The 21,855-nt window shown below is 40.7% G+C and overlaps 1 protein-coding gene and 1 long non-coding RNA gene across 3 annotated transcripts in view; one reads left to right on the top strand and one right to left on the bottom strand.

The window, feature by feature from the left end:
• Nucleotides 1-21,855, bottom strand: part of TMEM182 (transmembrane protein 182) — an 80,359-nt gene that overhangs the window by 12,861 nt on the left and 45,643 nt on the right. For both annotated transcript variants that reach the window (XM_082747169.1, XM_082747168.1), the window contains exon 4: nucleotides 5,336-5,473. In XM_082747169.1, the coding sequence (XP_082603295.1) occupies nucleotides 5,336-5,473 (138 nt within the window). The remainder of the gene's footprint in view (nucleotides 1-5,335; nucleotides 5,474-21,855) is intronic.
• On the top strand, nucleotides 1,002-20,351 carry LOC309872665. Its single transcript, XR_014316043.1, has 5 exons — nucleotides 1,002-1,172; nucleotides 9,635-9,794; nucleotides 17,395-17,437; nucleotides 18,114-18,286; nucleotides 20,239-20,351. It is a non-coding gene; the product is annotated as an uncharacterized lncRNA (long non-coding RNA).

The raw sequence follows: 21,855 nt of genomic DNA, 5'->3' as shown, positions 1-21,855 counted from the left end.
ATTCATCCCAACTCACTCAGCTGGTATCCCTTGGTGACCAGTATTGGCTTGAGCAGCAGCTGTCTGGGCAAGGAGCACCTTCTGTGGTCACAGAATGGAGCAGGAGTCAAACCACTACTTTGCCTCTAAAGGACTAATTGTTCCAAAGGACCAGTTACGTGCAGAGGTACCCTTTGCTTCCATTAATACCTCCTGGGTCTAGAATAAAGGCTTCTGTATTCCTCTAGCTTACAAAAGGTCCATGTAGTCTCACCAACATGAGGTCCCACAAGGGATTTGGACATGATCCAGAAGCTTTTCCCTGGAGGGACTCTGTCTGGCTCTACATTCAGCAGAAAAATGCAGTTGCACTTTGTCACTCAGGAAAAGGTGATTTCAATTAAAAAAGAAAAATCTTTGTACCCTCATATGTTGGTAAAATACTGATTTCAAGTTTTTATGGCCCATTACCCAGTGATGTCAGTACCCCAGAACTTCCAGATCACATCTTAAAAGTTTTATAATGCTATGCCTACCCATTCTAACCTCTTCTGCATCTTTCCTATCACCTACAGTATCACAAGCTTAGGAGAAGACAAGTGTGAACCCCTTTGGGTCTGACAGTTCTCTGGGACACCACATGAAAACAAATTTCAGCACTTGTTTAGGCTTTGTAGAGTGCGGAATGAGACTCACTGAAACAGGCTCAGCATTATAACGTTCTGACAATTACCGTGCACTTGTTCCAGAACTGAACCTCCTTGGGGACCCATGGCCTAGCCTGCCTGAAGAGGAATTTGTCCAGCTGCAAGGAGCGGCAACATATGCCCTCCAAGGTTTGCTCTGAGCCTTTTGACAGAGCAAGGAACAACATGGACCCCGCCCCTTACTCACACAGACAACTGTGACATCAGGATGATTCAGCCACACATGGAATGCCCAAAACCAATCTTCCTGCTAATGCCAAAGAGTCTTTATGCATGCACACACCCAGCACTGGCCATTTGGAATTTGGCTATTCTCCCTTCTAAAGCCATCTGTCCAAATAAAGAGAGAGTGTGTAGTCTTATTTGTGGCACTGATAAAGCTGCCACAGCAACCCAAGGCCCAAACTGCACCTGTTCCCAACTGCCCAGCAGAGCACAGAGCAATGGCACAGGGCAGCACCGGAGACTGGGGCAGGGAATGACGAGGTAAGCCGTAAAGAACAAAGAGACTCTAGAATAGCAGGCACATAGAATAAGACCACTTCATTTTGAATATGTAAAATCTAGCCAAAGAAAGCATTATAAATTTAATTCAGTTTAACTCAGTAGGTATGCATGATTCCGTATTAAAAGTGGCATATAAAAATTTGGCTGGCCGAAAAACCTAGTGTTTGTTACATATCTGCCAAGTGTTCGTATAGCACATGTAAATTTCCACCTTTGACTTTGAAAGGCTAAATTACCTGAAAAAATGTTCATCATCGCTAGCCATCAGGGAGATTCAAATTAAAACCACAATGAGATACCAACTTATGTCAGTTAGAATGCACAAAATTAGCAAGACAGGAAACAACGTGTGTTGGAGAGGATGTGGAGAAAGGGGAACCCTCTTACACTGTTGGTGGGAATGCAAGTTGGTGCAGCCAATTTGGAGAACAGTGTGGAGATTCCTTAAGAAATTAAAAATAGAGCTTCCCTATGACCCCGCAATTGCACTAGTGGGTATTTAACCCAAAGATACAGATGGGCCATGTGTACCCCAATGTTCATAGCAGCAATGGCCACAGTCACCAAACTGTGAAAAGAACCAAGATGCCCTTCAACGGACAAATGGATAAGGAAGATGTGGTCTATATACACTATGGAGTATTATGTCTCCATCAGAAAGGATGAATACCCAACGTTTGTAGCAACATGGACGGGATTGGAAGAGATTATGCTGAGTGAAATAAGTCAAGCAGAGAGAGTCAGTTATCATATGGTTTCACTTATTTGTGGAGCATAACAAATAACATGGAGGACAAGGGGAGATGGAGAGGAGAAGGGAGTTGAGGGAAATTGGAAGGAGAAATGAACATGAGAGACTATGGACTCTGAAAAACAATCTGAGGGCTTTGAAGGGGCGGGGGATGGGAGGTTTGGGGAAGCCAGGTGGTGGGTATTATGGAGGGCACGTATTGCATGGAGCACTGGGTGTGGTGCATAAACAATGAATTATGTTACACTGAAAAGAAATTAAATTTAAAAAATTACTTGAGAATGTTAAAAATAAACAATGAAAATATTTAAAAAATTTTTCTACCAAGAAGTATGGAAGCTCAAGAATGACTTATTGGCCCCATAACTGCCTTACAGAACTGTGTTTCACAGTGGAAATTGGCACTAGACTGCAAACTTCAGTTATTCCTGAGAACATCACTTTTTTCTGCCCAAGATAATTTTGTCTCATCCAACAGAATCTGTCTCTGTGTTCTGTGGAAACAAATGGTCCTACACAAACAATAAAGAATTCCGCCATGAAGGAAGTTAAAAGTCAAGTTTGAAAGGAATTATTCAGTTTGGTTGTTTGCAGAATGGGTCCCAGAATACCATGGGCACCTCTCAGTTCCCAGGGTACTCCATAAGAAGATCTGAGGAAGGGAAACTGCAGCCCCGTTCCCACACACAGCAAAGATTCCTCATAAAAAGAAAACATACTGGTCAATGGCATATGAATACATACCAAATATTTTTCCTTCCTACAGAGTTTTCAGCCAAACGAAATTCTTTGGATATACTACCTTCTTGCACAATTTAAAAGTGACCAACACTTTTTTTTTTTCCAAAAGCACTAAACACACACACAGACATACAATTCTTTGATCAGACTAAACCAAGGATCAGAGCATTCCTGAGTTTAAAACAACATGCTTCCATAATGTGTACTAAACTCATGCTTTTACACTTGATCCTTGAATATGTTGGGGTTAGGAGCACCAACCCTTGTGCAGTTGAAAAACTGCCCATACAGCAATGTCCATAATAGTCAAACCACAGAAAGTCAAGATGCCCTTCAACCGATGAATGGATAAAGAAGATATGGTCCATATACACAATGGACTATTACTCAGCCATTAGAAAGGATGAATACCCAACTTTTGTATCAGCATGGACAGAACTGGAGGAGAATATGCTAAGTGAAATAAGTCAAGCAGAGAAAGTCAATTATCATATAATTTCACTCATTTGTGGAACATAAGGAATAGCATGGAGGACATTAGGAGAAAGAAGAGAAAAATGAAGGGGGGAATCAGCAGGGGATACTATGGACTCCAGGAAACAAACTGAGGGTTTTAGAGGGGAAAGGGGTAGGGGAAAGGGTGAGCCTGGTGATGGGTACTAAGGAGGGCATGTATTGCATGGAGCACTGGGTGTTCCATGCAAACAATGAATCATGGAACACTACATCAAAAACTCATGATATACTGTACAGTGATTAACATAACATAATTAAAAAAAGAAAAGAAAATTTCAACTTCCTCAAATCTTAACCGCAGTTTAAAATTTGCCTATAACTTCTTTTTTTTTTTTTTTTTTGCCTATAACTTTTGGCACCACGAAAACTTAACTGTAGTTAAAAATCTTCCTGTAACTTTTGACTTCCCTAAGATTTCATGACTAATAGCCTACTGTTGACCAGAGAAGTCTTACTGATAACATAATCAACTAACACATACTTTGTGTATGTATTATATACTGTATTCTTATAATAAATTAAGCTAAGAAAAGAAACATAAGAAAAATATAAAGAAAAAAGATGTACAGGACTGTACTATAAATTTACTGGACTGGACTGTAAAAACATAAGAAAGAAAAAACAGATTTACAGGACTGTACTATATATATATGTATGTACTTATATACATATACATATATATATACATATATATATATAGTACAGTCCTGTAAATCTGTTTTTGTACTATATATATATATATGTACTATATATATATGTACTTATATACATATACATATATATATGTATATATATATATATAGTACAGTCCTGTAAATCTGTTTTTGTATATGTATACACACACACACACACACACACACACACACATAAAATCCATGTATAAGTGGACCCACAGTTTCAAATCCAAACTATTCAAGGGTCAACTATACATACTTCCTTTATTGGAAAAGATTTAAAAAGAAGTGTAAGGAGTGAGAAGAAACAAATATTTACACATTCTAGCAGACAGCTGTTATTTCTGGGAAGATCATGGAAAAATATGCATCTTCACAAGACCTTGGAACGAACCAAAGTTAGAAAGTGGTTTGGAGAAGGAAAAAGTATTTGGCTCAGAAAATGCTCAGTTTTATGGCTTATGAGGGATTTGGTTTTAGGGAATTATGAATTAAAGAAGAGAGATTATAAATTGAGATTATTCTTTCTAGTCCCTCCACAGAATTAAGCACAATGTTATGTAATAAGGGTGCTTGAACTGTTGACTGGTCATCAATTACATGGTGATAGACATCAGGAGCTGTCTCTGCAATGATTTAGAGATGACAATGTTATCCATTCTGTTTCTTTACTATCACTACCATTTCATACAGAAACTCTGTGTCCCGATTTGGTGTTACAATATAGCATAGCCATGTATGATTTGGTTTTGGCCATAGTGATGTTTGTCTCATTTTCTAGAACTCTTATCTTTACAAATCATCTATGCTTATATGTTTTCAGATTAATGTTCTTGTTTTTATTTCCCAATTAAATGAAAAACACTTGATATTTGCAAGACACATCGAGTCAATTATTTTCCTATCTTACTAAGATCTCTGTAACAGGCATTAAAAAGACTCGTTGGAAAGCTGACTAAAAAAAATGCAGGTTTTTCCAAGGAAAGAATGTATTTCTATAACACACATGAACCACAATTAAGAAAAGTGAGTGGTGACACCGTAGAAAGAGATGTTTTTTGCCTGTGATAAGTAAATCATGCCAGTTTGTAATATCATCATGCAGCTATCTCTTTAAGAGTACATGGAAAACTTCACCCATATCCTGAAGTTACAGAGAGACATGCTCTGGACCCATTTTACAGATAGAAAATAAACAGGTTAAGTGAGGCTAAAGAACAGAGCATTTCCTTCTAGTGGCTTCTTTATACCATGTGGATACAGTAAGCAAATGCTGTGAAGAACATGGAAAACACAAGTCTCTAGAGAAGGGACTGCAAGTTGTGGGCACTCAAGCAAAACTGTGTACGAATTCATTGTATTATTACTATAGAGGTCTGAAACCTGAAACTAGAAAAGGAAAATATGAGGATATCCAGAAAAGCCATGGCTGGAAACCACACCCTTAGCCTCGCACATACCTGCAGCAAGGTAACCACCTCCACCGGCTTTATAGAGAACGTGGCTTGCAAAGGGAGCTGCACAGATGATCAGAAAGCTTGCGGTCACCACGGTGACGACTCCCAGAAGCATCAGGACTGCCCAGAAACCACGGTAAACTGGAGATCCCAGAGGGGAAAGGAGAAAAGAAAACGCATTTAGATTGTGAACCCCACTTGGATTGTACCACGCAGTCAGTTTCTTTCCTCTTTATTGTTCTGATTTCGGTACCAGCAGAGTGAGGCGGAATCCCAAGCCATGACGATCCAAAGGAAATCTTACTAGAGAACTTTGTACTCAGTGAAGTCAACCTTTAACTAACTACTCGTGTTTGGTATTTGCACCACACCATGCTCAGTACACTCTCAGAGCTCAATTTCCTGACCTTGCTTTCCACTTTAGAAGTGGGAATGTCCTAAAGTTCTGGAACAAGCTCCCTTAAGTAAATACCTAGTGTTAGGGTGTTTCATACCAAACGTACAAAGACATGAAAAGTCATTCACATTTACAGACCTCATTTCTTATTACCACTGTCAACCCCTAGAAGCTAATAATCACCCCCAATCCCCTAACAAAAAAGTATACTTCTATTTAGACTGTGACTCAACTGGAAAATAGTCTTCAGTAAGAAAAATGGCAAACAAAACCAAAATTAAAAGTTTGTACAGACTGAGATTTTAAATCAAATATATTTAAGGCATACTCCTTTCTAGCAATATTTTTCTTAGAAAGGCTCAAAATGAGAAGTTAGAGTAGTCTCTTATACATGGACCAGCAAAGCTGGATTAATGGATGCAGCTGGTGATAAATGGATTGTGGGTTTGGTGATACATAGTAATCAAATAAAGAGGAATTCTAATGATCATTTTTGAGTGGGATAATTACTGATCTATTAAACAAATTCATCATTTCCCAAGGCCTAAAACACTAACATAAGTTCTTTTTGGTATAAATGAGGGAAAGCTCCATAAAACACATTAGTCAAATTACATTTTTTAATGAAAACATAGAACTTTGTATAAGAAAGCGAAATAAATGATTTTCTTCCACAAGCCCACCTGGTAAAGGGAAATCTGTGCCCATCAGCTAGAATCTTAGAGTAAAGAGTATAGGAAGATGGAAATTTGGGGGAGAAGTCCCTGCATTTAAATTGGAAACAAAAGCTGAAAATTGTGTGCGGACACGTGTGAAAAACAGGAGTGAAAGACCAGCTTGTACCCCACATCCCATGCTTTTCACTTGCCAGTGGTTTCCGGGTTTGGGGTGCTAGGAATATTCTTTGGCTGCATTCAGGCTCTGCAGGGTGCCAAGCAAAGGAGAAGTACTGAACATCTTTGAGCGTGGGAAGAGTGGTAGACAGTGAGCCAAACACGTTCTGTCCGGGTCATATCAGAATTTACTGGAGAATTGGCAAGCTTCACTTTTTATATTTTCATTCACATACACACACAAAGATTTCCTTCACATTGGTGAGCCTCACGTTTTATGCTTGTATTACCTTCAATTACTTAATTGTCTATCATGTGGTAGGTTCTGTGGCAAGTATTAGGGGTGAAAACATGATTAAGAGGCAGTCCACAGAATAAGGAGCCTATTCTGTGGCTCCCCTGGCCACAACTTAAATGTGGACACATTTGGCAAACAGCTATCTGAGGAGTCAGGAAAGTAAACAGCAAGTGGCTTAAGGAGAGAAGTCAAAACTTAAGAAAAGATAAAATTGGCTACAAAGAGTTTTCGGAGTTTATCCCTTTTTTTTCTCCTTCTAGATTTGTCCTGAAAGCAAGCTAAATTGGGAACTTTATAAAAGGTGCAAACATCAAAGGCGCTTGGGTGGCTGAGTGGGTTAAGCCTTTGACATCGGCTTGGGTCATGGTCTCAGGGTCCCGGGATCCAGCCTTGCATGGGGCTCCCTGTTCAGCTGGGAGCCTGCTTCCTCCTCTCTCTCTGCCTTCCTCTCTGCCAACTTGTGATCTCTGTCTGTCAAATAAATAAATAAAATCTTAAAAAAAAAAAAAAGATGCAAACAGCAAAACAAAAAAACAAAAACAAGATCATTCTGGCTACATCAGCAGGAAAAGCTTCCTTTAAGCCAGAGTACTGGGAAAGTCTCCGTGTTGAATTTTCTCTTTTTATTCAACCAGTCCTGCCTCGAGACCTCAAAAGTAAATCTGTACTGTTACCCCCAGGGGAGACATGGACACCTAAGATCCCAAATGATGATTCAACCTTTTGGCTACAAGAAGCAGAAAAATGGTGTGCCTGGGAGGTTTAGTGGATTGAGTGACCAACTCCTGGTTTTGGCTCAGGTCATATCTCATTGGTCCTGGGATGAAGCCCCATATCCAGCTGCCCCCTGCATTATTAGGCTCTGTGCTTAGCAGGGAATCTGCTTGAAGATTCTCTTCCTCTACCTCTCCCACCCAATCACATTCTCTATATTTTTCAAATTAAAAAAAAAAAAAAGAAGAAGAAGCAGAAAAAAGGACACCCAGTTTGCAAAGAGCGAAGGAACCACTGCTATGGGTTTTCTTCTTCTTTCACTGCTTTGCACTATGGTACAACTGCATGAAAGTAGGCCATGGCCCAGGAGGCCAACTCTGAGAAACATCTTTCCAGCGAGAAAAACTGGAAAAGTGGATCCTGGGAGCCTGAGAATATGGAAGAAACCCCACAGATGAGAGAGAACCAGAGAAGAGAATCTCTAATCCTGTGTTTGAACCCACACAAGTGCTGAGCTCACCTTCAAGTTGTACATGTACCAAAAATGTCCAAAGAAGTACAAGGAAGACTTTGAGAAGTGAATTACAGCACAACATCACCCAAGAACCAGAGCAAGCCCTGAGGGATATTTATGCCCCAGCAGACCCAAACAGCATCTCAAAGGTTTTGAAAACTTAACCGACCTTGACATGACCACCACAAAAGCAAAGAACATATCATGCAAGTAGATTACTTGTTCAAACAACAAACAAATATTCTCCAGAGAAGTTTCACAGTGTACAAGGTCTAACGATATAATATTCAAAATGTCCAGGCTATAATCCAAATACTAACAAGCAAATCCGACCAATTCTCAAAGGAGTGAGCGATCAGCAGATGCCAACCCAAAGACTGTTCAAATGTGTTAATTATCACACAGACTTTAAAGCAGCTGCTAGAACCATTTTCTATGAACTAAGGTGACACTCTTGAAATGAGAGAGAGGAATTCTTAAAAGAAATAGAGTCTATAAAAAAAGAACTAAATCACAGTGAAAAATATAATATCTGAAGCTTAGAATCCATGAAATGAGCTCAATAGAAGAATGGAGATAAGAAAGAGCAAGTGAACTTGAGGAGTGAGCAGTAGAAATTACGTAGTTTAGGGGCGCCTGGGTGGCTCAGTGGGTTAAAGCCTCTGCCTTCGGCTCAGGTAATGATCCCAGGGTCCTGGGATCAAGCCCCACATTGGGTTCTCTGCTCAGCAGGGATCCTGCTTCCTCCTCTCTCTCTCTCTGCCTGCCTCTCTGCCTACTTGTGATCTCTCTCTGTCAAATTAATAATTAAAATAAATATATTAAAAATTTTTAAAAAAAGAAATTATCTAGTCTGAACAGAAAGAAAAGAAATTGAAATAAAAAATCACTAGAGTCAGGGGTGTGTGGGTGGCTCAGTCAGTTAAGCATCTACCTTTGGCTCAGGTCATGATCTCAGGGTCCTGGGATCAAGTCCCACATTGGGCTCTCTGCTCAGGGGGAGTCTGTTTCTCCCTCTGCCTCTCCCCTTGCTCATGCACTCTTTCATTCTCTATCTCCCAAATAAATTAAAACAGACAAACAAAAAAAAAACTTTTTAAAAATGGTTAGAGAGTCTCAGTGACTTGAGAGAGAAAATCAAAAGATGTCACATTTGTGCCACTGGAGTCCCTAAGGCAGAGGCAGACCATATTGGTGTAGAACGAACATTCATAGAAATAATGCCTGAAAAATTCCCAGATTTGGTGAAAGATAAATTTATAGATACAAGAAACTCAACAAACTCCAAAGAACAAACACTGAAGAAAAAAAAATAAACCTAGACACATAACAATAAAATTACTGAAAACCATAGATAAAAATTTTTAAAAGTCATCACAGGTAGGTAGGGGGGAAGACAGACTGAATACAGGGGACAACAATCCAAGGACCATATTTTCTGATCAGATATGTTGGAGGCCAGGAGAGAGTAGAGCAACATCTTTAAGGCAAAAAAAGAAAAGAATTATCAACCTCAAATTCTCCTTCTAATGAAAATATCTTCCAGGGATGAAGATGAAAAAAAGTCATTTCTCAAGGAAGAAGACAGAATTTATCTAAGCAGATCTGTCCTCTAAGGACATAGGAGAAGGAATTTCTTTAGGTTGAAAGAAAGGACACCAGGGTTCACTTGAAACTTGAGGAATAAAGGAAGAAAAACAGCAAAGGTGAGTATCTGCATAAATGCAGATACCTAGTATTTTTCTCATCTTCATTTCTTTATTTTCGACTGTTGAAATACAAAAATATATTGTCTGGGACACCTGGGTGGCTCAGTTGGTCAAGCAACTGCCTTCAGCTCAGGTCATGATCCCAGCGTCCTGGGATCGAGTCCCACATCGGGCTCCTTGCTCCGCCGGGAGCCTGCTTCTCCCTCTGACTCTGCCTGCCACTCTGTCTGCCTGTGCTCGCTCTCATTCGCTCTCTCTCTGACAAATAAATAAATAAAATCTTTAAAAATATATATATATATATATTGTCAGCACAATACAGTAAAGACATGAAGGTTTTACAATCAGGGTGACCTCAGTATTTACCACTTACATGTGATGTTATCTTGGACTAGTCACTTAAGCTTCCCGAACATCTATCTCTTCTGTAAAATGCAGATGTTTCCATCCATCCTTTAGAGTTTTGGAAGAATTATTAATAATGTATGTGAAGTGTGTGACATAAAATAAGAAATCAATGAATAGCATTTATTTTGTGGTTGCTTTTATTTACACTATTATTTAAATTGCATGAACACTACACAGCAGGTGGTACTGTGTTCCGTAATAGGAAAGTGAATTACTTTCCTCAGAGAGCTTGCGTGCTGCTTTTATGTACCATCGACGTTTGGAAATCCCACTGTGTAGAAGAGAAGCTGTGTTTGACATACTGTCTTCCATGGGATGTTTCCGTGTCCACTAACCTCTAAGAAGGCCCGGTCTTTCTATAGAACATGGGACTCTACTCCTAAATACCCAAAATACAAACAAATGAGGTCAGACACCTAACACAAAGACAGCTCAAACACGGTGACCTCTGACCCGTGTCTTATGACCTATGTTTTGTAAAGATGAATTGGGCTAATCCTTGTGATCCCTGGAGAATGGGAAAACTGGAAACATGAGGTGATCTACTAATCAAGGCTGATGTTAAAAGGAAGCACTGATCGCTGGTGGGTCTAGAAGAGCCATATGCAAGCAAGAGGGCAGGCATTATGAAGCGGACCACAGAGAGGACAGAAGTAGCAGGACATACCTCTCCAGGAGAAAAGCAGCGGGACTAAAGGAGAGAAGCACCTGTGGAGGGAGAGAGGGAAAGAGAGCAAACCAGGGATGTGGATGGATGCTCTTCTTGACAGGGGCCAGTTCCCGTCCTGTCCTTTGCTCTAACAAAATACCCTGATTTGATTTTGATTCTGAGTCCTTTGAGAAGGCAGAGCAACAGGTCTGCATTTAAGGCAAGGGGGAACCTCGTGCCTGAGAGTCGCGACCACACAGAAATGGCTTCCAAGAGAGACTCCTTACTGCAGTCACAGTGGGCTTTATTTTTCTCCTTGTACTTCAGCATTCAAAAGTGCGTAACTTCAAGCTTATTTCAGAATTTTTTGGAACTTCCTGTTCCCTAGCTAATTATATTACCTAGTTTGCATATGTGGCACACGTTGATTCCAGATCTAAAATGTTCACTCGTAACTCAGAATTGTCTTGTGGAATAGTTAGAGCTTTTTCACTGAAGTAAAACTGAGGCAATCAGAGAATCTTTAACATAAAATGAAGAAAGTCCATGTGCTTTCGGAGTCAAACATGACCCTGGGGTCTTTCCACTAATTGTGTGACTCTCACAGACCATAGTTTTCTAAGAAAACAATATCCTTCACATAAGCTTACAGAAAAAACTGAGAAAATACGAGGAAAGGAGCTACATGCAGTGAGTATTCACATTCATTTGCTATTACTGTTATTAATTTTTACCCACTTTGTAATAAAATGTCCTTGTCAACGATGTAATTGACACATAAAAGATATCTACTAACTTCATGGATCTAGGATGGGGACAAGCTTTCAGTTCTAATATATCCACACCTTCGGAACTTTGGCAGGGAGGATGCTTGTATTTGCTTAGTGGTTTGTATTATTTAGGACCCCTAGATCATGACTGTATCTCAGAGAATACTTCATTCATTTTCTTACTTCTTATAGGAGCTATAAAAACTGAAGTTTTGTCTTTGCAACCTTTGGACTGCGCCAAGTAAAAACAACTCTAAAAATCCATTTGTACCACTAAGTACAATTCAATTAACTTAAACAATATTGGATTTCTATTAATTCCTACCAGAACATGAAGCAAGATTTATAATGTAAATAGATTTACATGTAATCTATATAATCACAATTCGGATTAATTAAAAGAAAGCATCATCTGAATCTGCAGAAGGCCAGAATTAACGACTCCTTTCAAAGCAATGAAGTTCTGTTGATTCTAAATAAATTGGTGAATTGACCTAACAAAGGGCTCGTTGCTCGGGTGTTGTAATGAGGATGAGTAGTAATTACTCTAACAACAGATGTTGTAGAAATGCTTCTTTTAGAGTATCCAGTTTATATTCCTAAATAGATTAAGCTTTTACCCTTACAGTATTAACTTTCACTACCAATTTACTTAGTAACTTCATCCTTGTAGATCTAGATTAAAAATCATCAGCCCTGGGGCACCTGGGTGGCTCAGTGGGTTAAAGCCTCTGCCTTTAGCTCAGGTCATGATCCCAGGGTCCTCGGATAGAGCCCCACATCGGAATCTCTGCTCAGCAGGGAGCCTGCTTCCTCCTCTGCCTCTCTGCCTACTTGTGATCTCTGTCTGTCAAATAAATAAATAAAATCTTTAAAAAACAAAATCATCAGCCCTGAGTATCCTGAAATGTCCTCTCAGTATATCCTGTGTACGTCCCTTCATATTTTCATACTTTCACTAACATACAGTATTTTTCTGATTTTCATTTGAGGACTATCCTTTTGCTTTTTCATGAAGAAAAGACACATCAAGTCATTACGGATTGTCTAGTTTGTTAAATAAGAGCATATATGGAATGCAAAACTCTGTTCCCAATGTGTTTTACTCATAAAAAGTACCTAACATAAAGAATATTAACTGCACTGCAAATTCAAATTTCAGACTGAAACATACACCAAAAAGAGTTCATACCTTGGATATACCTAAAGGATCAAATTCCAAAGTGACATAATTAGGAAGTGTAGGGAGATATGTATTAAGCATCCTTCAGGGAAGAAACATAAAAATCACCCCAAACACAGGACAATGAAGGTCATGAATAAAGCAGGCTATTAATTGTGTACATCAATATTGTGCATAGGTATGAGTGTGTGTGTTTGTGTGTGTGTGCACGCACGCACATGTTTGCATGTGTGCAGATTACTGCAGATCTCAGATGGGAAACTAATGGCAGAACTGGCATCTGCTTTGAATTCCATCTCCAAGGTTAGAAGAGTAAAACCCTACAGTATCTTTTTCCACAAAGAATGTAATAAACGTGCCCTAAAACTCATAAGTTTTGATCAGTCAGTTTAAGACTGGGTGATAGGCGCCCCAGCAAAGGTATGCACAGCATAGCCCGGAGCCGGATGGACAACTGCCCTGAGAAGCCACTATTTCAGGGTTGGAGGGTCATGAGTAACGCCCTGCAGTTCTGATTATAGTTGAAATGGCAGAAGGCAGGAGGAAGGTCATTCTAATTGGAGTTTCCCATGCATTGGGAAAAAAAAAAACCAGCTCTCTGCAGCTGCCTCCCCTGTGGACAAAGGCGCCAAGACACGAGGGACAGGAAGGTAGTCACAGCCTCATGTGCCACTCAGAAAGTGTTGGTCCTTATCATACTGGTCCGAGGGAGCCCCTGAAGGTCAGTTATCAGCAATTATAGCCACATTTGTATCCGAATACCACTCCTGTCGCTGTCCAGAGAATAAACTGGTAAGAAAAAGAACAGAACATGGGAAACTGGTGAGGTGGTTATTCCAACTGGGGCCCAAAGCTGGGAAGTCAAGATAGAAATGAAATCAGCTTTAGTGATAAGCTGTTGTTACAGGAGGTGAGAAACCAGCAAGAAATAAAGCCTGTTTTCATGTGTATGCCAGAACAGTTTGTTCTCTTAAGATATTAACAAATCTCCTCTTGATTTTGTAATATTATAATGTATACAACCAACCTTCCGTATGGAGTATAGAGGGAAAAAGTCAACCCAAATGATCACAATTCCAAATTCGTAGTGTTTTGATAAATTATTTTATTGTGTATATAAAAATGTAAATATTGTATTTGCAGTTTAAAGATAAACTTAAGTGTTATTCATTTTTCAAAACTTGCTATCTTGCCTCAGACACCTCACAAAGCTAGTTCATAAAGCTAATCCTATGTTTCGACACATCCTCGAGCACACAGTGTGAAGTGCTATAAAATGTTTTATGAGAAGCCAAAACAAAACATGCCACCCCCCTCCACCATCCTCAGCAGCAAATGAGAACCTCCAGCATATGTTGCCGTAGCTTTAGGCAAGACGCTTCTGTTACACAGGCCAGCAAGCCTGTCCTGCATCTCCATACACTACTTGTCTTGGCAGCGTTGGGCAGGTCTAAAAATACAGTCATGCCTTCACCAAAGCAGAAGGACAGGCTGTACAGCGTGTCCGCGTCTGAGCTCCGCAACTGTGGACGTGCCAAGCCAAGTCACGTGCTCTCCATGGTCCATTGATTTTTTTTTTTTTTTCCAGAACAAAAAGAACATTGAAAGCCCTGATGGAATTTATTTACCTCCCTACTGCAAACAGAGGCAGCGAAGGGGAAGAAGAGGTGTCTCAGGTAGGTGGGGCAGAGAGGCCTCACCTCCTGTGCTGGCTGTGACCTTGGCAACGTCCGGACAGCAGGAGAAACATGGGTTTCTTCAGAGCCTTCCAGGCTTGAGAGTGCATCCATGGTCACTATCTTGTTTCTCCTCTTGATCTCTGGGGGTAGGTGGGGGTCTGCTGGACTTTGCAGTACTAGAAGCAGAAGGGGTGGTGGTCGTGGGCAACAGGGGTATTAGTACAGTGCAGCTTGATTGCAGGAGCAGCCGGTATGCTCAAGGTCACAGGAGCAAGAAGCTAAAGGGGATCGGAATGTGTCACCCCAAAATATGTCACTTTGGGTAAGATTATTTTGAGCTGGAAGCCAATGAGAATCAATGTATGTGGAAAGAAACCTGTGGGGAATCTTCCTTTTCTGACTAAAAGCAGAAACCTTTGAGAAATGGGGACTGCCACAAGTCCACTCTTACCGGGGGAGTCTGATGGCCCCGAAGCAGACAGCAAGTCAGCACTACGGTGGGTCTGTGAACAAATCTACCCAAGTACTCTTATTGCCCCCTACTCCCTCTACATATTTCCTAGTCACTTTCTCAGTTTGCCACCACGAGCCCAAAACCCTTTCTTCTCTGTCTTGTCACATCACCACATCCATTGTCCTTTGTTAAAAAGGCATATAAGCTCCAGGCCCATCTGCTCCTTTGGCTCCTCATTTTCCTATGAAGGTCTCTGTATACATTCATACCAATAAACCTTTTCTCATCTTCCTCTCTTTTTATAGTCTAATTTGCAGGGTTATAGTCACTGAACCTAAGGGGGTAGAATAAAGTGTTTTCCTTCCGTACAGAGGTATTGTATACAAAGACACTGAGATCCTAATACAGGGGGCCAGATTAACCTCCAGCTCCGAGGTCTTCCTCTGAGTCCTGCTGCCTCAGAGAGCCTAGACAGGCAGCCTGCGTCCCTGCCTGAGCAGCAGAGCCTGGAGGATTTTAATGTCATACCCACGCCAGGATTCCATCCCAGTCCATTTAGGAGAGAATCTCTCAGGGTGGGCACACAGGATTGCATTTTTTTTAAAGCCCCCTGGGAGGAAGGAATGTGCAGTCAGGTTGGGGACCACAGGACTCTCAGGTCTCCCGGGAGCTGCCAACTTGACTGCACAGGTGCTGTGTGCCAGTGGCCAAGCCTTTCCACGGTTTAATCCCTACTCTGTAGTTTACCCATAAGGCTGGAGAGGCTAAAGACAGTTCCAAATATTAAATAACCAGTAAATGACAAGGTCAAGATTGGAACACAGGGCTGTCTGAGTTCAGTCTCAGATACCATTACTTTCTGTGTTCATTGTGGCTGTGTGTGTGTGTGTGTGTGTGTGTGTGTGTGTGTGTGTGTGTTTCTCAAATAAACTGCTACGGCTGCATCACAGTCTTCCAGGTTCAAATTCCTCCCAGTCTGGCTCCTCTTACCTGATCCTCCAGGAATGCTGAAATTTTACCGAAGTTTCCTGGTGGGAAATGCTGTTATGCCTCTAGGCTTTTGCAGTACTCTTTCCCCTCACTAGAATGAATTAGGCTTCCTACATGTACTTGAGATCTAGTCAAACTCCTTCCCTCCTTGAAGGGACATCGTGGAGTTACCTCCTCATCTCCACCAAAAGACAGGAGAGCGTAGAACCACGAGGAGTATAGCTAGACTCAAGAGATGCAATACCCCATCCCAGCTGTGTGACCTTGAGCAAGTTATTTAGCCTCTCTGTGCCTTCGTTTCCTTCCCCAGCATGTGATAATAATGATACCTATCTTACAGTATTATAAGAGGACTCAAAGAATTAACACAGGGAAACAATGAGCAGAGTACCTGGCCCGCTCCTCAGTCTGTGTTCCTGACACATGCCAGTCTCGAGATTCAGTGCACTCTGGGCTGTCCTGCTCCCTTTACATAACCACCTCCACTTCTTGACTGTGAGTTCCTTCGGAGCAAAGACAGTCTTGCTCATCATTCTAACTCTAGGGGAAACTTCATGCCTGAGTGTAATAGATGGTCAATAAAAATATGAATGAGAGATTGTCAGTAATTTATCACCCAGAACCCACTGAAATCTCAAGTTGTGCAGCCAAGACTGGTGGAATATTTGGCCATGGGACAGAATGAAGCAAACTCATTCAAAACAGAAAGGAGTCCATGGTCTTGGCCTCATTACCACAATGACTAGGGAGACTTTATTACCTAAAACCCTACTTTAGGTACTTGGAAGAGAAGATCTGAAGGACCAAGCAATGAGCCATTAACACCTGGGAGCTAAGGGTACTGAGGCAACTGCCATTTTCATGCTCCTGAACACCCAGTACACAGAAAGGAATCAAGAATATCATGGAGTTATGCCAGTCTTCCCACCCAACTCTAAAATTGCCAGAAAAGAGATGCATTTCCTCCTTGACTAAGTCCCTTAAAAAAAAAATCTGATCTTTACCTGAGAAGCTTTATTATACTTTATATTAAGGCATAAAAAGAACACTTTAAGGCTACTTTATTCATATAATGTTTGTAACATTAAATTTGAAACTGCTTGCCCAAAGCTTTTGTATAGACAATAGAAAATAATTATCGCCAAAACTTGCTTACTTAGTTGCAAGTGTTCTAGGATTCCCAAGTCAGATGATTTGCATCTATGAATTGCTAACATCCTAGAAAACACATTTCTCCAGGGGATTGTATGATCTTTTATCATACTGCAATTATATGTCCAAAATCTTTCCTAAGAGATGTAACTCAAGAGAAGTTTCTACTATTTCTGCATCAAAAAGTTACTTTAGGAATTTCATAGAAATGAAATTATTTGATATGTTCCCTCTATTTTTATCATAAAACACCCAACAAAAGAAGTGATTAACAACTAAATTAATTCCACTCTTTCATTTACCTACACTTAGATACTGATTGGAAAAATCTCCCTTGGATCCTGCACTGTGCTAGGTAAGCACTTACTGGTGATATGACATGAATAAAAGTAAAATATATGTTATCTAGCAGTCTAATAAGAGAATTACACAATCAGATGGCTATTGGCTATGTCAAGTAAAGAGAAAACTCAACGGCGTATTACATAAGAATATACCAAGGTATTCAAGTAAGGGTACTTAACCCGATCTTGGCATATGACAGAAGGCTTCCTGGAGGAGGTGACTCTTAGAAGGGAAAGTAGGAGTGCAGGAAATGGAGGCAGAGAGCAGAAAGCACAAAGGATACCAAGGAAGAAAGCAGGGTGCAAGGAACTTAATGCCAAGGCACAGGGGGAAGCTTTGGTAGCAGGCGAAATGTTAGAGGAAGAAAGTAAGAGGCAGATCACAATGGTCCATGTAAGATAGAATCATTTTCCAGTGGAAGATTTTTGGCCCATGTTCTATGAAACTTTCCCTACAAATGATAAGAAAAATCACCAATTAACTTAAATCAAAATAGGCTGTTTGCCCACATGAAGCTTCTATCAATAAGCCAACCACTGGCAGGAGACTTGCAGTCTGGTTTGTGGGGGGAAGTGTTTTCGGTGAGAAAGACAGACAAAGATAAAAAGAGAAAAACACTCTCTTTTCTTTCTTATAGAAATTTGTATTTTCCTGTTTTGTTTCGTTCTGTTTTGTTTTCCCTGAAGGAATAAAATACTATGATAAAGCCACCAAAAAAATCTCATAATACTTCATGGAAACCACCCTGCCCCATGGAGAAAATGAAATGGATAAGGAAACCTCATGGAAGAAATAGAGTAAAAAAGAAATGAAGCAACAAAGTTTCTAGGAAGAAAATAAAGGTATTGAGATGAGGGTAGTCACAAGCTGCTGGGATGAAAGGGATTTGCTGGCAAGTAGTGGCCTGTCCCTGCCAGCAAATGCCTTGGAAAAATACATAGCCAGCTGAGGAGAAGGACCTGCGTAGTCTGGGCTGGGCACCACGCATGCAGGGAGTGCTAGTACAGCCAGTGAAGATGGGAGTCGCGTGGGGACAGACGAGATAGCTGGCACACAGCTGGCATCTCCAGCAGGGCAATGCCTCATTTTACTCCAGACCAAACGTTCACATTTAGCTTGTTCATGAACAGACTGACCGTCGTGTTTTGTCCACTTAGCAGGAAACGTGACCTTTGATGTTCAAAGTCACCATTCACCAACTACCGTACATAAACCCTTCCTGGGCATCTTTCACTGACATGGCCTCTTTGAGCAGCCAGTCTGAAGGGATGTGGCAGAAATGCCTACTGGCAGCTTTGGGTTCTCACTGACCTACCAACTATTTGCTGTGTGTTCCTTAGATGAGAGTCACTTAACAAGCCTCCCTAATTTTCTGTTTGATTCTTGATAAAAAAAGACAGCAGTCTCAGAAGTCACTTCCAGCTCTTCTGGTTAGAGTCCCGGCAAGTGGATGGTCAATATTTCCCTTTGATAATGAACTGCACAGACTGAACTTCCAAATCTCTGCTTGAAAGGACCAGTTTCCCAAAACTGCCCATTTTAAGCAGAAAATCATTGAAAAGATCAAATATAGCATCCCCGTAGCTACTCTATACATGATGTAGTGGGGGATTTGGTTTTATTTATTTATTTGCAGTGACAGGATCCATCTTTGGAAAACTTCCCTCTCTAGCTACTCAACATAGCAAACTGTTACAGCAAACACCCTCCATATTGCATAACAACAGCTGTTGCTCTGGAAACAAGTTAACACTTTGCTTTCCATAAAATGTATCACTTCCCTTAAGGATACTAACTAAGCCAATGCTCTCTGGATGTGAAGAATAGCCTTGGCCACTCACAGACCTGACATAATCAATTTGTGTACTAGGGGAGGCACTCCAAAGATCAATCTATTTTTAAATAATCACATTTAAAAGTCACTTTAATTTTACTTCCATACTCCTAAACTTGTTTGTAAAGAGTAATAAATAGTAAAAGAACACCTGACATTGACCATACCAAAACTATAAAGGGAAATGATAGGACTTACCAATTCTTCTCTAATTAACCAATGGATTTTGCTTTAAAGTGTATATTGAAACATAATTTTCCCTACAATGTTATCAAGAAGGTGATTATGCAAATAAAGGCAGCTCACTGCAGAGCATGATCTCTCCATTTCCTTGGCTTTGAAATGACAGCAATAAAACCTATCTCCTAATGCTGTCACCAGATCTAAGGGAGTAGATATGTATGACATATGTAATGTCAAGTACGTGGGCACAAAGATGGCACATAGTAGGGGTTCCACATATGCTCCCCTCAATCTATCTTAACTTGTAATAAGAAATGAAGAAAGCCATTCTGTTGTGATATCAGTGATTTCTAATAAGATAAATAAAATGGGGCACCTGGTTGGCTCAGTCGGTTAAGAATCTGACTCTTGATTTCTGCTCAGGTCATGAACTCAGGATTCTGAGATCCAGCCCGGCGCTGGGATCTACCCAGCATGGTTCCAGCTTAAGAATCTCTCTTTCCCTCTCCCTGTGCTCCTCCCACCTTTCTCTCCCTCTCCAAAATAAATAAAATAAAATATTTCTTTTTTAGACATCTGTTAATAGATTAGTAGGTTTAAATAAGGAGAAAAAAAGAAATAAGGATAGAAACAAGTAACGCTGAAGAAATTGTTAGGGTATCCCTGAGAAATTTATGGCTCCAGCTACTAAAAAACTCACTTGTTCTTATTCCTTATGCCAGGAGTGAAATTTATCAAACTATATTTGTGTTTATCATTTATTTATTATTATTTACAGAAAGAAAAAGAAGAAGAAAAAAAAGAAGAGTGCAAAAAATGTTAAAAGGGAAATAAGAGTCGTGAGTCTTCGAAAAAGAAAGCCCAGCTTGGGAAATGGGAAATAAAGTTGCTGCCGGCAGAATGTTCAGCCCAAGGGTCAGACAATGTGCCATACCTTACCATTCCTCTTGGTATCACTTGACCAAATTTATCACTCTCTCCTCTGAGAAGAATTTAACCATGAAGCATCCTTGGCCTCAGTCCTTGGGCTGACCTCCTCACTCCCCAAATGGTCCCATCTTGTCCCATGGCTTTAAATATATCTCCACACGATGACTCTCAAAGATGTAATGCCTGCCCAGACCTCCACATTTAACACTAGATTCTGTGATCCAGGAGCCTACAAAACATCTCCACTGTGCAGCCTCAACTTGACTCTTCTAAAACCCACCAAAGCTTCCACTTAACAACCAGCTAGCCCTACCTCAGCTTTCTGCTTCTCTAATAATAGCAGCAGCATCCCTCCAGTTGGTAAAGACAAAAAAAGGTCACCACTGACTCTGCTCTTTCCCTCATACCCCACACCAAATCCATTAGCAAATCTGGTCAGCTGTTCCTTCCATATATAGTCAGATACAGTGAACTTCTGCTTTCTTCAATCACAACTGAAATCCCTGGAGATTATCCATGAAACAAACAGAGGAAGCTTCTGAAAGATAAATAGAAGAGGCAGACCAGCTAGGGAGCTTGGAGCCCAAGCAATGGCACAGAGGTGAGTTCCCTGAGTTTTCTTTTTGCTTCATTCTTCTTATACTTAGCACTACAGATTAATAACCAGAAAATGGTAACAAACAGAGGTCAACCTAGACAAAGTGCCAGAAAAGAGACAATCCATCATGACAGAAAACGTTCAGACAAACACCACAGAAGATTTCAACAAAGTCTGAGTGAGGAGCCTAGATTCCCCTTCACTAGACTCCATGGACCACTCCAACACCCATGCTGGGTGGTGTCAGGGAAGAAAGGGAGATGAGACTTTCATCACCACCAGGTGGTACCATTTAAACCCTATCCTGTGGTGTCCATGGAGAGGGAAAAGCCAGTAACCTGGAAATGACAACAATCACAGAAAGAAGAGCCCCCAACAACAACAGTTTATCTAAAGGACAAGGTGAGGGGCTGTCTAGTAAGGCAAGAAACTTTTAGGAGATATGCACTACTATGCTAATAAAACACCACAGAGTAAGACTTTGGCTCCCAACTCTACTCTCATCAGCAAGGACGAAGAATGGAGCCTAGACTTTGACCCTTGACAGGCTATAACAAGGTGCCCCAAACACTCCCCCTTAAACACACACACATACAAGGATAAAGGATGTGTTGGAAAAGGCTAAATAAGCAATCAGAAACTTCATCTTTGCAAGGATAATGAGATGACCAATCACAGTGACAGGAGAGATCGTGTGTGGAGCCTGGACTTCCACCCCTATTAGGTGAAAATTAGACATTCCTTCCAGCTAGGGTGCTATCAGAGGAGGCCTCGCAGAGAGCAAGACCTAAACGAACACCCAGTAGTAAAGAGAACACACCTTGTATACTCCCCAGGTCAATGGAAGCAATGAAAGAAGCTATAATTATTCAATCCTACCACT

Source organism: Mustela nivalis, assembly GCF_964662115.1.
Source record: "Mustela nivalis genome assembly, chromosome: 8".
Taxonomy (NCBI): Eukaryota; Metazoa; Chordata; class Mammalia; order Carnivora; family Mustelidae; genus Mustela; species Mustela nivalis.
This window is presented reverse-complemented; position numbering and strand designations above follow the sequence as displayed.